At 40.3% G+C, this 15063-nt stretch overlaps 1 protein-coding gene across 3 annotated transcripts; it reads left to right on the forward strand.

The window, feature by feature from the left end:
* The first annotated feature begins 246 nt into the window (after window positions 1-246).
* On the forward strand, window positions 247-15063 carry LOC307130521 (uncharacterized protein). Of its 3 annotated transcripts, none has more exons than XM_079823552.1 (14): window positions 247-288; window positions 741-1739; window positions 3073-3169; window positions 3284-3449; window positions 3620-3896; window positions 3978-4155; window positions 4234-4310; window positions 6882-7068; window positions 12395-12643; window positions 12850-13021; window positions 13206-13354; window positions 13424-13597; window positions 13690-13835; window positions 13935-15063. In XM_079823552.1, the coding sequence occupies exons 2-12, from the start codon at window positions 1458-1460 to the stop codon at window positions 13594-13596; spliced, it is 2007 nt and encodes a 668-aa protein (XP_079679678.1). In that variant the 5' UTR covers window positions 247-288; window positions 741-1457; the 3' UTR covers window position 13597; window positions 13690-13835; window positions 13935-15063. The 3 variants fall into 3 exon arrangements, with proteins under 3 accessions (XP_079679678.1, XP_079679680.1, XP_079679679.1); XM_079823554.1 differs by having other exon boundaries at window positions 13424-13557; XM_079823553.1 differs by lacking the exon at window positions 13935-15063 and having other exon boundaries at window positions 13424-13698.

Consider the following 15063-nt stretch of genomic DNA (forward strand, 5'->3'; position numbering starts at 1 on the left):
GTGCACAAATATAAACTGTTTGTAGTGTTGAGAGTTTTTTTTAAAATATTTTATATAACGTTTATTTATATTTTATTATTGAATTGGTAAAGTTGTTTTTGAAACAATTCAGTGTTAAACAATTAATGGTTTATATTGTTTTACTTTATGTTCATTATCTTCGTTTTGTTCTGCAAGACAGAGGGGAAATATGCATTTTGAGTTCCTTCTGTGAGTGACGTCATTTGTAATGGTCCGGTCGCGCGCATGCTCAGTCAGAACAACCCGTGAATGGAGAAAGTCAGCCAGGTACGTCTCTGCTTTAGAGTGAAACTATGCTGTATTAAGTGACTTTTCGAGTTGATATGTATTATAGAAGTGCCACAAAACCGGAACACGTCTATCTATGCGTTTTTCCATCAACAGTTCGATGTATTTGTGGAGTTTTATTCACGCTTGTGTTTGTTTTATGTTGCCGCCCACGCGGCGAATTAGAGCCCGGGGTTTTCCCTGTTAACAAGTTTCTCCACACATATAACTTTATTGGCTTAAGTGTGTGGAAATGTCGTTAGTGTAGTAAATGTGTGTAGTTTTCATTTTGATGTTAAAATGAATGTTTATAGCCATATAGGTGACCTGTGTATTAGATTAATTGTTACTGTTAGGGAGGACGGGACTTAACGGGTCTTTTCTCATCATCCTTCAGCTGAAAGACTGAATGTGTGTGTATTGATTGTCTGTTCTCTGTCAATAAACTGCAGATGTGGTCCCGAAGAGCCAGAGGGTATTCCAGAAAGCAAGATTAACTTACCGCCACATATACCTTGAACTCTTAGTTGATTAACCCAAACCTTGCTTACTCGAGGTATGCTGGTTCCAAAAACTTGTCCGTGACAGACAACTCGGAGTATGTTCCCGGTTAACACACAAGACAACTGAGCAGCTAATCACCATGGAAACAGACGCCAAGACAAAGTCTTCTTTTGTTTAAAGGGGAACTAAACCGTAATACAACTTTTTTTTTAGTTAATGATTTGCAAGACTGGAGTAAATGTTTTGACATTTGGGTATAAAGTGTTTTAATTCCACAATATGGTGTAAAAACGTCTGAGTGCTGCCCTCTTAAGGTTGAACGGTGGCTACTGCAGTCGAATTTTCCTATTGGATGTTGTTGGCCATCATGAGGTATGTTGTCTCTTCCACGCCCCTGGCATGAGCTCAGCCCCTGGTACCAAAACATCTTGTTCCGTCAAAACCACTCGTCAAAAGCGTGTATGATCAGGATAGCGTATATTAGCATCTAGTTAGCATAGCCATTTATATAGTTAATTAAAAATGATTTCATGTAGCCTAGTTAGTAAATTAGCATAGTTGTTAGTGTAGTATTATTAGAAGCATAGTATTGCATCAGTTAGGATAGCTTCAAGTTAGTGTATACTTTTAGCATTAGCTTTACTTGTATTTAGACAGTGGTTAGGATGGGACGTCGGTGTAGTATCGCTGGTTGCAACAGCACTGCTGGACTGCATGGCTTTCCAGCAGACTTGGAAATTCGGCGCCAGTGGTTGCATGCACTTGGCCTGGAAGACCGTGAGTTCCCGCCTAGAGCTGGAGTGTGCAACCTGCATTTTACGCGGGATTGCTTCACCAACACAATGGAGGTGGAAATGGGCTTCTCCAAACAGCTCGTGCTGAAAAGCGACGCAGTGCCAACCCCTGCTTCTCCTGCATGGACTCCTCCACCGCAGCGACGTATTGTGGTGAGTGAGCGCATATCTTCATTTATGTTCCTTCCCTATTAAAGGGTTAGTTCACCCAAAAATGAAAATTATGTCATTAATTACTCTTACCCTCCCGTAAGACCTCCGTTCATCTTCGGAACACAAATGAAGGTATTTTAGTTGAAAGCTGATGGCTGAGAAAGGCCTCAGATAGGCCTCCATTGGCATTCAGTACATTTACACTCACAACACCCATAAAAGGCACTAAAAACGTCGTTACAAAGTCCATCTCACCACAGTGGCGCTACAATAATTTTACCATGCGACGACAATAGTTTTTGTGCGCAAAAAATAATTAAAATAACGCCTTTATCCAACTTGTTCTTGTCTTCTGTGTATGCCTCCACGACGCATGAGCGAGAATATGACGCAGATCCGGCATTCGGACACATGACACACAAGCGATTACTTTACAAGCAGAGGAAGACGCGCGTATCTAAGCTGTTGAATTCTACATTGATCATGTAGTGCTCAAAAAGTGTGCATTTCAAGGATTCCCGAACGCCGGCGCTACGTGATATTATCGTGCATGCGTCGTGGAGGCATACACGGAAGACAAGAAGAGGTTGAATAAAGTCGTTATTTTGATTATTTTTTTTGCACACAAAAACTATTGTCGTCGCTTCGTAAAATTATTGTAGAGCCACTGTGGTGAGATGGACTTTGTAACGACGTTTTAAGTGCCTTTTATGGGTCTTGTGAGTATATATGTACTGAATGCAAATGGAGGCCTATCTGAAGCCTTTCTCAGCCATCAGCTTTCAACTAAAATATCTTCATTTGTGTTCCTTACGGGTGTCGAACGACATGAGGGTGAGTAATTAATGACATCATTTTCATTTTTGGGTGAACTAACCATTTAAGCTAAAGTTAATTCATCAGTTTGTCATGTTACTAAGTTAGGCAATGTATGCTAAACGTTAGCATTAGCTACTCCTGACACCGGGGCTAAGGCACCAATGGGGTCTGCTGCTGTGTTAACATGTCCTTTGGACAGATAGTGGGTTACAGGGATGGGAGGGGTTAGCTTGGCAGAGTTCACCGGGGGTCATTTGTTCACTTTAGCGGGTCGGCAAACAAAGTGGGTTTGTGGGACAGGGGAATCGAGAACGTGGTCCACCCCCAGACTATTTAAATGGCCCAGGAGCCCATTGCAGTGTAACAAGGTTTCTGTTTAGATATGTATTATTTGAGATTTTTTTGCTTTGTGAGAATATTCATGTCACTAATATTATTTATAAACATTTTAAAATCTCTAAAATGCCTAAATATAAGACTGTAATTGTAAACGATAACATTATTTTTTTTTTAGCCTAAGATGACCAGAGAAATTGGGTGCCAGACTGAATCAGTCAGCTCCAAATATGCAGGTGTGCAGGCTAACGTGAAGCCCATCAGGAGAAGCAAAGGTGATTTTGAATACTATGGAGCTTTTGTATGTCTCATCATATAGTCAAGATGATATCATTTTGTTTTGTACTTTTGCTGCCTATTGATAACAAATCTATTATTAATTTGCGCAGCCACCCAGGTCAGAATGCCTAACAGGAGTGTGTCGTGTGACACAGTCACACTGATGGGTAGTCCCGGGGCAACCTCTAAACCAATAAAGAGGAAAATATGTGAGGTGTCCACTGATGACTCCAGCTACCATCAAGATGGAAGTGAGAGCACCATGAACGCCACAAGGTAATGCGTTTAGTCACGTTAGGTTTTTAATTTAGGTTATAATTTAGCTATTACTTGTTTTTAAATACTTTTGATTGTTTGTCATGAAGTTATTTCTGATACATACACATTACATAATCAAATTATGATTATTTATGCTTTTATTTAAAAAAATGTTTGCTTGTACACAGTGTCTCCAATGAAGTATTACCCCACAAAGACACTAAGTACATTGTTTATGAAGAGAAACTGCTGGAGCTTTTTAGAAGATGCCCGGTCTGCACCCAGAGTTGGGTTGTTTCAAAAACAACCATTGGGACACTTCTCAGTGTCAAACAGCACTGTGCTCACTGTGAGTACTCCAGTGATTGGGCGAGCCAGCCAATGGTAAACAACATACCAGCGGGTAACCTACAGCTCTGTGCAGCTGTTCTGTTCACTGGCTCATCATTTTGCCAGATATCGAGGGTGAGTGACAACAATATATGGCGCTGTAATGTGTACACACCCCTCAGGTAATTATATGAAGATGTATTTTTGTTACTTTAGTTTTTGGATGCCTTCAAAATCCAGGGGATCTCTGAGCAGTGCTTCCACAAGCATCAGGCCAAGCTCCTTATCCCCACCATAAACTGGCAGTGGAAGATTGAGCAGGATGCCCTTATTGAAAATGCCATTGCTGATGGGGCTGTGACTCTTGGTTGGGACATGAGAGCTGATTCACCTGGTAATAAACAAGTCATTAACTACATATACAGACTGCTGTCAGGATTTGTTGACTAAAGTGCAAATAACACAATTGTAGGACATTCAGCAAAATGTGGCAGCTACACCATGATGGACCTCAAAGCCAATAGGGTCATAGACATTCAACTAGTCCAGGTAAACAACTACACAATGAAAACATTTTATTTTGTGAATTACTATATACTGTGCATTGTTCTAAAGCAGTGGTTCCCAACCTTTTTTACTTGAAGGCCCCCCTCCTCTCCAAATAAATACTGCAAGGCCCACTGACCCCCGCCAATGTTATAAAAAAAAATCACGATATATTAACATTCAGTGTTCTTTTTTGCACACATACTTTGCAGACATTCTTTACAACTTAGAAGTACTTACTCTGCTCAGTTATACAGTACAATAAGTACAAATAAACAAAAGTCAACCTGCCATACCAAACAAGACCACAGGGAGATGCCAATGAACACACTGTTTATACAATTGAAAAATACAATTATTCTGAATGTGTGGAAACTTAGCCATCTGAAGTCGATGTCATCAGTGAACAGTTCCTCTGTCAGAACAAACAATATGGAGCTGATGGCCGTGTAACACCACTGATACTCACACACTTCTCCAAAGCACACTTCTTCGGTGAGCATCCATTATAAAACACTCAGAGTCCATTCATTTTGACAACTACGTGTATGTGTATATATATATATATATATATATATATATATATATATATATATATATATATATATATATATATATATATATATATATATATATATATATATATATATATATATATATATATATAATATATTGTAATGCGTTCATGCAGAAATACGATGTTATATCGATCAGTGAGCAGAGAGTGCACGTTTTTGTTTGAGCATCAATAATATAATCGCGCGTGACTAATGTATGACTCCTGCGTGTCACTGTAATCGTCTTTACCTTCATTACAATCGTCACCCAAACAAAACTTTATTCAGTGATCCGAGAGCGCACTTATCAATTATAACGGACATGTGCATGCCTAATGGATGTCACTGCAATCGTCTTTACCTTCATTACCACCATCATCCATCAAAACTTTTTAGCGACACTGGTTTGCTTTATCCAACTGAAATGTGTAGTTTGCGTATCCTGTGTTCATGAAGCGGTTGGGTGTTTTGAGCCGCCGTTCAGTCAGTATTTCACACAGCGCGATTAGGAACGCCTTGGGCTGCTCCGAATCCAAAACAATCACAGAATACGGACGAGAGAGGTGGTTCTTTGTTGTAATTTATATAATTTGTGTTTTATTATTTAACTTGTCAATAATAAAATGAATGAATTATATGAATATATTCAAATTAATTTTAAAGCTACACTGTGTGATATTTTCCCCCATCTAGTGGTGAAAAGGTATATGACCATCCAGTGAATTTTAGTTTCTGTTCCTCTCAATTCCGATTTCGTTTCGACTCCTACGGTGGCCGATTTAGTCCAAGATTAACATGGCTTCCAGTTCGACTTCGTCCACATTCGACACGGTGCCTGTGGGATATTCTGTGCGCAGTGGGATGGTTGGAACTCAACTGGCCTAATTATTCGGCTAGAAAGAACTGCAGCTAATCCAGAGTGAACTTTGATGATAGTAATGTTTATTCAGTCATCCAATTGCAAGGCATAAACAGGTTTGCGTGGATATGTACATAAATGTGGTTTCTGTGAGAGAACAAATAAGGATGGTAAATATACATACACAGTTAAGAACTGTATAACTATACTTATAAGTTACATTTGTATAATGTATCCGTAAACCAGAGCTTATTGTACCATATATAGACGCTAAATGCAGCTGCATTAAAAGGAGAGGAGCTGCCGCTGCTGCTGCTAACAAGCGGTGTCCGGTTACAAAAGTGTGTGCACCGCTTTAACGTTAGCACTGCAGTGCGCTCTGTATAACAATTGTTAATATGCCGATCAGACCTGATACATATTTCCATCAACATACATTACAAGCAAATATTTTCTAAAAACCAATAAACATTGTTGATAACAAAATAACTGAATGATTATTCAAATAGGTGAGCATTACGCTATTGTATGTTGACAAAAATACTTCTGAGGTGACATCAACTGAATTACGCGATGACACACTCTGAAACACATCTACAATGACAATAACTATTGTTACTTACGGAGTTATTAACGCACAGAAATACCACACAAGGAAAAACAGACTTTTGAGGAATAAACAAGCCAGGAAAACTCTGTATAACTCTGTTACTGGATGCTGCTGAGATGAAAACTCTCTGCACATGCACCAGACAAGTCTGAACAAGTTGACGCGCACATGCGCGAGGCAGAGAATTTTGTACAGTGCCATCGAGTATTAAAACCGGTTAAAACGCGAAAGGCGAAGCTTGAATTTACGGCTATGTCCCTCTTTGGCTAATGTACTTTCAAGATGGAGGGGCAACATGACGACTACCGTTAGATCCCATTACCTTATGTATTTTCAATGGCATATTATAAACTTACGAGAATACTTTATTACTTGAAAGAAGTAAATATACATTAATGAGCACATATATTTTTGAAAGAACTAAGTGTATTTAGCTAAGAATAGACTAAAAAAAGTTACACAGTGTAGCTTTAAGTTATCTCGCGGTCCACCCGGAGGGCCCACAGGTTGGGAACCACTGTTCTAAAGTATTTTTTGTGTGTTTGCAGAGAAATAAAGTTGGAAACAGCCAATGGCTGGAGAAGGAGGGATTTGAAAGGAGCCTGTCTCTTCTTGAGCAAAGAGGTGTTGTGGTCAAGTCTTTGGTGACTGACCGTCATAAAGGGGTACAGAAGTTCATGAGGGAGCAAAAAAAGGACATTAGACACTACTTCGATCTTTGGCATATGGGAAAAGGTTTGTATTTTGAATCGAACGAAAGTACCAGCATTTCTAACAGTTAAAGTGGTAGACAATTATACTTGAACATTGCACATTCATGTCATTAATACACTGTGCTTATATCTTCTAAATGCCTAAAATATTTAACCTGTATTACATTTTTAAGATGGCCCAATAAGGTTGATTTATCACACAAACTGATTTTTATTATATAACCTATACTGAATGTTACTCCACCATGTTGGTCTATACCAGGGGTGACCAAACTTGGTCCTGGAGGGCCGTTGTCCTGCAGAGTTTAGCTCCAGCTTGCCTCAACACACCTGCTGGAAGTTTCTAGTATGCCTAGTAAGACCTTGATTAGCTGGTTCAGCTGTGTTTTATTGGGGTTGGGGCTAAACTCTGCAGGACAGTGGCCCTCCAGGAGCAGGACTGGACAACCCTGGTTAGGGATGGGCATGGCCGTCATGGAGATAATGAAAATATCTGAAGACTGTAAGGAAAATGAATGTTAAAATTAAAAATATGACATCAAAACCTGAACACGTGATTAGAACACTGTTCGATTATGATGCAGCAATGTTATTAATATAGAAGCATCTATAAAGGAATGGCTACCCGAGGTGAAGTGTCTTTTTGCCAATAAACTGAAGCCCGTTCTATGACACATCCTATAATATAAATCAACTGTAAGTTATCTTTAAGATATAAAGATAACTTGGATACATACGTAACATTACAACTTGTATCGGCACAAAAGGATGCAAATGCCAGTGAACTTTAAGTTACGTGCTATAGCGGGAGTGAGAGAGAGTTCGCGCCGTGCGCTCCCATGAGAGCGCGCTGCAACGGGCAAGGACAGAATTTACTATAGATTTCTATAAAGTTCTCATTATAATGCTATATTTATACAGATTTGTGCTATATTCTCTATTTTATTATTTGTCTGTGTTTTTATTATTAAATGTGATTTAAAAATGAACAAACAAAGATATTTTTGCTTTTATTTTACTTTATTCAACTGTAACAAAACATTTTGTTCAATATAACTTTAGCAAGAAAATTTCAATTCAGTGGTGCATTTGAAACAAAAAATTTACTTCGTTTTTTCAAAGCTAAAGAAAAAAGTTCAACTAAGTTAATTCAAATAACTGCTTTAAGGTGTAAAACAGAGACCAAATAGCTCATTTAACTATGGCTGCTATAACTCAAAACTAAAAAACAAAACAAACTAAAAATATATATTACATTTACCCAGACTGATGAAACTAATAACATAGGCTAGATTTTTAGCCTAAACATTTTTGTACAAAAAGATGAGTCGGTCTACGTGCTCAGATGAGCGGCGGGTGCGGAGTGTGTTCACAATTAGGCCGGCGGTGGAAAAAACGCGCTCCGCTGGAACAGATGTTGCAGGAACCGCCAGGTACCACTGGGCAAGGATGCTCAGCTTTGTAAACCGATTCTCATTTACCTTCCACCACAGTAAAGGATCCTGGTTCACGGGGGATGCATGGTTCACTTAAGTGGCTTTCGACTTTAGTGTCACGCGAACAAACATCACTCGCACTGTAATCCTCACCAAAAAGAGTGTTGAGCGCTGTAGCTGCTGCTCCTTCAGGCTGAGGGTCACTTTGCATGGGTGTAACAGGATTTGTGACTGTCGTAAAGCTGTTTGAGATTCTCCTTTACTCGCTCTCAAAACTCTGCCTCAAGAACTTCAGGTGCTTATGTCTTGGATCCAATGTTGCGGCAATCAGATGTAGTGGCACTTTCTCAGCATCTTCAGCAACAGTGATTATGTGCCGTTTCAGCGATTCTGCCACAGCAGTCTTGAATTCCGACACCTTTGGAGACTCGTCGGTTTGTGTGTTTAGGTGTCTCCTGATGAGGCTGTGTGTGATTGGATAGACCATCGAAACGCAAACGTGCGTCTTACTGCACATTGCTGTTGTGGCGCACTTAAGAGACGGAAGAACAGGTATCAGTTCTTCCACAATCTGCCAGTGCTCGTCTTTCAACTCAAGCGTCTTCGCATTAGCTAATTTGGTGAAATTGCGATCTGACAGAACAGCGCACACAGTCCATCTTTGTTCAAAAAGACGTTCAAACATATCACAAACAGAATTCCACTGCGTACGGCAATACTGGATAAGTTTGTGTTCGGGTACCTTCTGCTGTTGTTGTTTCTGGCGAAGTGCGACTGTAGCCACTGTGCTGTGGTGAAAATGTGCCACTAAGCGGCTGCTGGCAGCTATCACGCTTTTAACGGATGCAACACCGAAACCTTCGTTGATGGCTAACTGGAGGGTGTGTGCGAAGCAGGGCACTGATTCCCAAAGTCCTCGATTCGCCCGAACCATATTACTCGCGTTATCATGAACGCACGCAATTACTTTGTCCGAGCTTTACAGCCACTGTTCTGTGGCATCTTTTAGGCACTTGGCAATGTTCACGGCAGTGTGTTGTTCATCGAAACTACACATCTGTAACACTGCACTTTGCATTTCCCATTCAGCAATGTAATGGCAAGTTAGCGTTAAATATGAATCCGTGGTCAGCGAGGTCCATGAATCAGTAGTGACAGCCACCCTCGCTATCTTTGACAGTTTGTCTTTTAGTGAAGTAGCAGTCTTTTCATAAAGAGCATCTATTCTTGCCATGACTGTTTTGCGTGACGGGACATCATATTGGGGCTCAACGTAGTGCATGAAATCTTTAAATCCTGCTCCGTCGACTAAACTAATGGGCAGCAAATCTTTCACTATCATGTCAGCAATTAGCTGTGTCATCATCTCGGTACTTGTTGTAGATTTGTGTGACAGCTTGGCGCTGCACAGTTTGCATTGAACTGTAGATTCATCTACCTTTTCAAAGTGAAGCCAGACATCGCTACGTGTCTTCGAGGCCATTGTCTCTCTTCTCACGTCTTTTGACGCATGCTGTGGCAAACTACACGATCAGAGCTCAGGGCGCTGCCCAAAGTGCTGCTTTAACCAATCAGGAGAAGGAAAAAAAAAAACATTTCGATCATCGTTTACATGATCGATCGTCGCTGTCACGGTCGAGTAATCGAGTACTCGGTCGCTGTTGCACATTCCTAGTATTTAATCATATTCTCATGGTGTTTAAACGGTTGCAAAAATAGTGCAGACAGCAAAAGTAAGAATCCCAACCATGTCTTCAGATTACAAAAAAAAATGCAAATATGATTTAATGATAGAACTTCCGTAATTTGAACTAAAACTTGGTAATCATGTGCGAATGAATATGTATGAATGCATATGTCATTTTAACTGAACTTCGGACTGGGGGTGGTGCTGAAGACATTGTTGATCATTCAGTGTTTCTGTAAAAAAAACTAACAATAATATTGATAAGAATACTACGAATATAAATAATAGCAATATAAACCACACTAAGGATTGATGAACTGCTGGGCAAGCTGATTTGCTGAAATCAAAACAGGGACAGTATTAGGTGCTTGTCAGCCAATGATATTGCCGTTTGCGCATTCGATTCTTCTTGTTCATAAAGGCTGAATAATTCCAAACGAACGCCGTTATTTTACATGAAAATACAACAAAGAATATTGTTTATATGTAGCACATCAATTCTGCGTGGTATGAAACTCCTGCTCTCTCTTTGAGTGTGTGAGAAGTAGGGGTGCTCCGATCGATCGGCAACCGATCTCGATCGGTCGATAATCGCTTTGGGATGATTGATCGGCGGTCTCCAAAAAGGCCGATCTCATGAACCGATCGCAGCTGACGACACATAAAACCCGCACCTGCCGTGAGAGCGAGGGCATGACATGCAGCTACATCGTCTCATTCTCTTTCCAGCGCGGGTAAAATAATTATAATGCTGAAGGTGAGGTACAATTCATATTTCTATATTAAATAACTTACGCAGTCATTTGAAAACTTTCTGTGGGATGTAAGTTCACAAACAGCGCACGTGAATCACCGCGTGCGCGCGCTCTCTCTCCCTTTCAAAGTGCTCAAATGGCTTCACATCAGCGCATCGCATGTGCACTAAAATCGAGCTGCACAGTTGACACAGGATTTGCCACTTTGCACAATCGAGGCAGTGTCGCATCGTCACTAAAGTTTATCATTTGCATTTATTGCATACTTGCCAGTGTTCAAACCGCTCAGCACTCGCGCGCACGGTCTGGAGAGACACTCACACACACACACACAGGCCATCTCACAAAAAGCTTGCGAGTACAAATTGCGCTGAAATGGTCAGATACACCCAAATGTATGTACTAAATTACCGTCTTGACGAGTATGCACGTAAACCCCGTCGTGACTCGAGAGTGAACGTTAACGTTTGTGCAACTGCATGTAACTGTATCCGTGTTCGCTCTTAAAGTGACAGCTGTCGAATAAACTGCTGCTGTCTCTGAGTTTCTCTGTCTTGTGTTGTTTGATGAACCTTTATGACACTCACTGCTCTGGAATGACTAACTTTTGCAACCTTAAGTGTAAGGATTAATCTAATTTTATTTATTCAGGGAAGACCAATATTAATTTACATTTGATTTTTTATTAAATGTCTTTAGTATTTCTTACCTCAATACTAATGTTAGACCTACCTGAAAAATTGTTTTTTAAAACAAAAATGCACTGCATGATCAAATATTTAGGTGAGATAATTATATACATTTAATATATACATTTATTTGGGAAAGATGGCCTAAGTAGCCTTAAGTTATCTAATTTTCTAAAATAAACACTTGTTGGTTCTTCAAGATCTTGACTCAGTTAATTTAGAGTTAGTTTCATTTCTACAAATGATGCAAACTCTGCGAGATTATAGATAAAAGATTGCCATTCCCCTGCCATTCTGTGATCGGCAGTGATCGGCAATCGGCAGATCATGATCTTGGTGATCGGCCCCAAAAATGCTGATCGGAGCATCTCTAGTGAGAAGCACTAAGTGCTCTCAGTCGCGCTCACATTTACTGTGCGTCAAATACACTCTGCATTCATTGAGGTGAACTGAAAAAGCACGCTTTACGGATTGTCCAAGTGCTCAGCGAGTGAAAATACATCTGTGTGTACAGTTTCCAGATTGTAGAGATAGCTCCTCGTTTAGCAATAAACTCCTCCGCAGCTTCCGCCATAATTGTTTTCACTTTGCACATGAGCTTTGAATGGGTTGTGTCATCCACTAGGCTTTATCGTTATTATTGCGGGAAGACTAATTCTTATCGTGCGGAGAATTTTTTACCGGTATATCGCAAACGTTAAGATATCGCCCATTCCGACCCTTGGTCTATGCGGTAAACACTGATTAAAGTAATTGTTTTTATCATTCTTTATGTGCTCAGGGCTTGGTAAAAAAATGGATGCCCTTAGCAAGGGTAAGGGACTGCAAAACGTGGGGCTGTGGAGAAAAAGTGTGGTCAATCACCTTTATTGGTCTGTGACCACATCAACATCTGGGGAGGAGGTAGTGGCCAAGTGGAGCTCTGTAGCAAACCACATTCAGAACATCCACAGCCACGAAAACGCCCTGTTTCCTTCTTGTCTCCATGAGCCTCTGGTTGGTGATCAGGCAAGACACTGGCTCAAACCAAGTAAGTACAGATTTACTTTAGTACATTTGTAGTCACGTCACTCTAGATTTATGTTGATCTCCAACATCTCCATTGCAACAAGTCAAATTTAATCCATATTATAAAACGGTATTGACACATATATTCTGGTAACGTGATCGAATTTAAAGCTTTCTTGACACACTGCCATCTGCTGTTGTATTAACAACTTTGCATCTTTTGTTTAGGCACAGCAGCATGTGAGAAATTCACAGCAGTTTTGTTGTCACCACGTCTTATTAAAGACATGCTCAACATTAGTCCAGAATACCATACCTCTGGAATCGAGTGTTTCCACAGCCTCATTCTGAAGTACTCGCCCAAAAATGTGATGTTCTCCTCCAAAGGAATGTTGTGCAGGTAGACAGGATGATGGATTACACATTTAGTGCTGCTTACTAAAGGCACTACAACGTTGTAACCTCTAAATACACATTTGTTACTTATTGAAGTTATCTTAAGTCATGTTAGAGATTGTTTCATTATAATAGTAATTCATGTATGTTTCATTATAATAGTGATTCATGTATTTTTTTCCTTTCAGACTACAGCTTGCTGCGATGCATTATAATGAAAATGCAGGCAGATCACAGGCATCTACTGCAGCTGATGATCTGCGATACTCAATTGTTTTCCCAAAGTTTAAGCATGGCGATTTCACAGTGAGAGCTCTGAAGAGCAATCCCACCACAGGTAACTTATACTTGTCTTGAGTTATCCCAGAAAAAAAAAATATATATTATAACAGTTCTCTTTCTGAAGGCTACATTGATAAATTAATGGAGCTGCTGTTCCACCATGTGGTGGAAGACCCTCAGCCGTACCTGGACTTCTCTGGACAAATAGGTGTGCCAGAAAAACTCTGTGCTCCGTTTATTCGGCCCAACGAGGAGGCAGTGAGTAGACACAGGTTACAGTTCTTTAAGAACACATGAGGTGTGTGATAATCTTTTAATTTTAATGACAATCAGATATGTCTAATCTAAGAAATTAGTGTGAATATTTATTTATTTATTTTTTTTTTCCAGAAGGACATGGTTTCTGTTCCTGCATCTCTTTAAAGATACTTCATCCTCACCCTTAAGTTTGCTGCTAGTCACGTCACTCTCTAGATTTATGTTGATCTCCAACATCTCCATTGCAACAAGTCAAATTTAATCCAAATTATAAAACGGTATTGACAAATATATTCTGGTAACGTGATCGAATTTAAAGCTTTCTTGACACACTGCCATCTGCTGTTGTATTAACAACTTTGCATCTTTTGTTTAAGGCACAGCAGTATGTGAGAAATTCACAGCAGTTTTGTTGTCACCACGTCTTATTAAAGACATGTTCAACATTAGTCCAGAATACCATACCTCTGGTCTGACTCAAGATGACGCCGAGGATGGCTGCTGCGTTGCGAGCTCTGTCACAACATTGTAGTTTTTTTTGTTTGTTCTGTTTACAGTTCGAGTTTTTTTTGACTTGGATGTTGTCTGTCTTACTGTGTACGACAGACAAACACTTTTGGACACTGGTTCGGAAATTGCACACCGCAAACCGGATTTTAAATTCTTCAATGACGACCCGCTGTTTACAAACACGGCAGCGGAGCCCTTTGTCTGGGCAGCCCGACCGCGGAAACGCAGCCGGAGAAGGGGAAGAAGAGCCGGCGTGCTCATCAGAGTAAGACGGCACGCAAACCGACCCCCGCTTCCCAGTATTTTACTGGCAAATGTTAGTCTCTGGACAACAAACTCTGCGAGCTGAGAGCACGGATCTCTTTCCAACGAGAGACGAGGGACTGTTGCATTATCTGCCTTACAGAAACTTGGATGTCTGCTGAGATTCCAGATTCGGCCATCGAAACCACAGGGTTCTCCGTGCATCGAATGGACAGAGAAAAAGATCTCTCAGGGAAAAGCAAAGGCGGGGGTGTATGTTTTATGATCAACAGATCCTGGTGTGATCAGAGGAACGTACATTCTATCAATTCTTTCTGTTCTCCTGATCTGGAATTTCTCATGGTTCTGTGTCGACCATTCTGGCTACCGAGGGAATTCACAGCGGTCATCATCACAGCTGTGTATATTCCCCCACAAGCCGACACAGACCGAGCACTAAAGGAACTGTATAGGACAGTAAATGAGCAGGAAACTGCGCATCCTGAGGCTGCGTTTATTGTGACCGGGGACTTTAACAAAGCCAACTTAAAACGTATTGCACCTAAATACCATCAACATGTTTTTTTTTTTTTCTGTGAGTAATTGTGTGTGCATCAGATGTGTAATCTGATGTTGCTTTAAAATGTTGTACGTCTCATGTCATGTCATGACTGCTATATTGCTTGGAACTGCGCCTAAGAATTTCACCTACTTGTGTATATGGTTGTGACAATAAAGTGATTTGATTTGATT

This window comes from Gobio gobio (genome assembly GCF_949357685.1).
Source record: "Gobio gobio genome assembly, chromosome: 8".
NCBI classification, from domain to species: domain Eukaryota; kingdom Metazoa; phylum Chordata; class Actinopteri; order Cypriniformes; family Gobionidae; genus Gobio; species Gobio gobio.

Bases quoted from the DNA above. Each gene is read 5' to 3' on its own strand.
- LOC307130521 (XM_079823552.1), top strand. From the start codon at position 1,458: ATGGGACGTCGGTGTAGTATCGCTGGTTGCAACAGCACTGCTGGACTG. The intron at 3,897-3,977 runs GTGAGTGACAAC...TTGTTACTTTAG, and splicing joins CATTTTGCCAGATATCGAGG to TTTTTGGATGCCTTCAAAAT. The intron at 7,069-12,394 runs GTTTGTATTTTG...TTATGTGCTCAG, and splicing joins TCTTTGGCATATGGGAAAAG to GGCTTGGTAAAAAAATGGAT.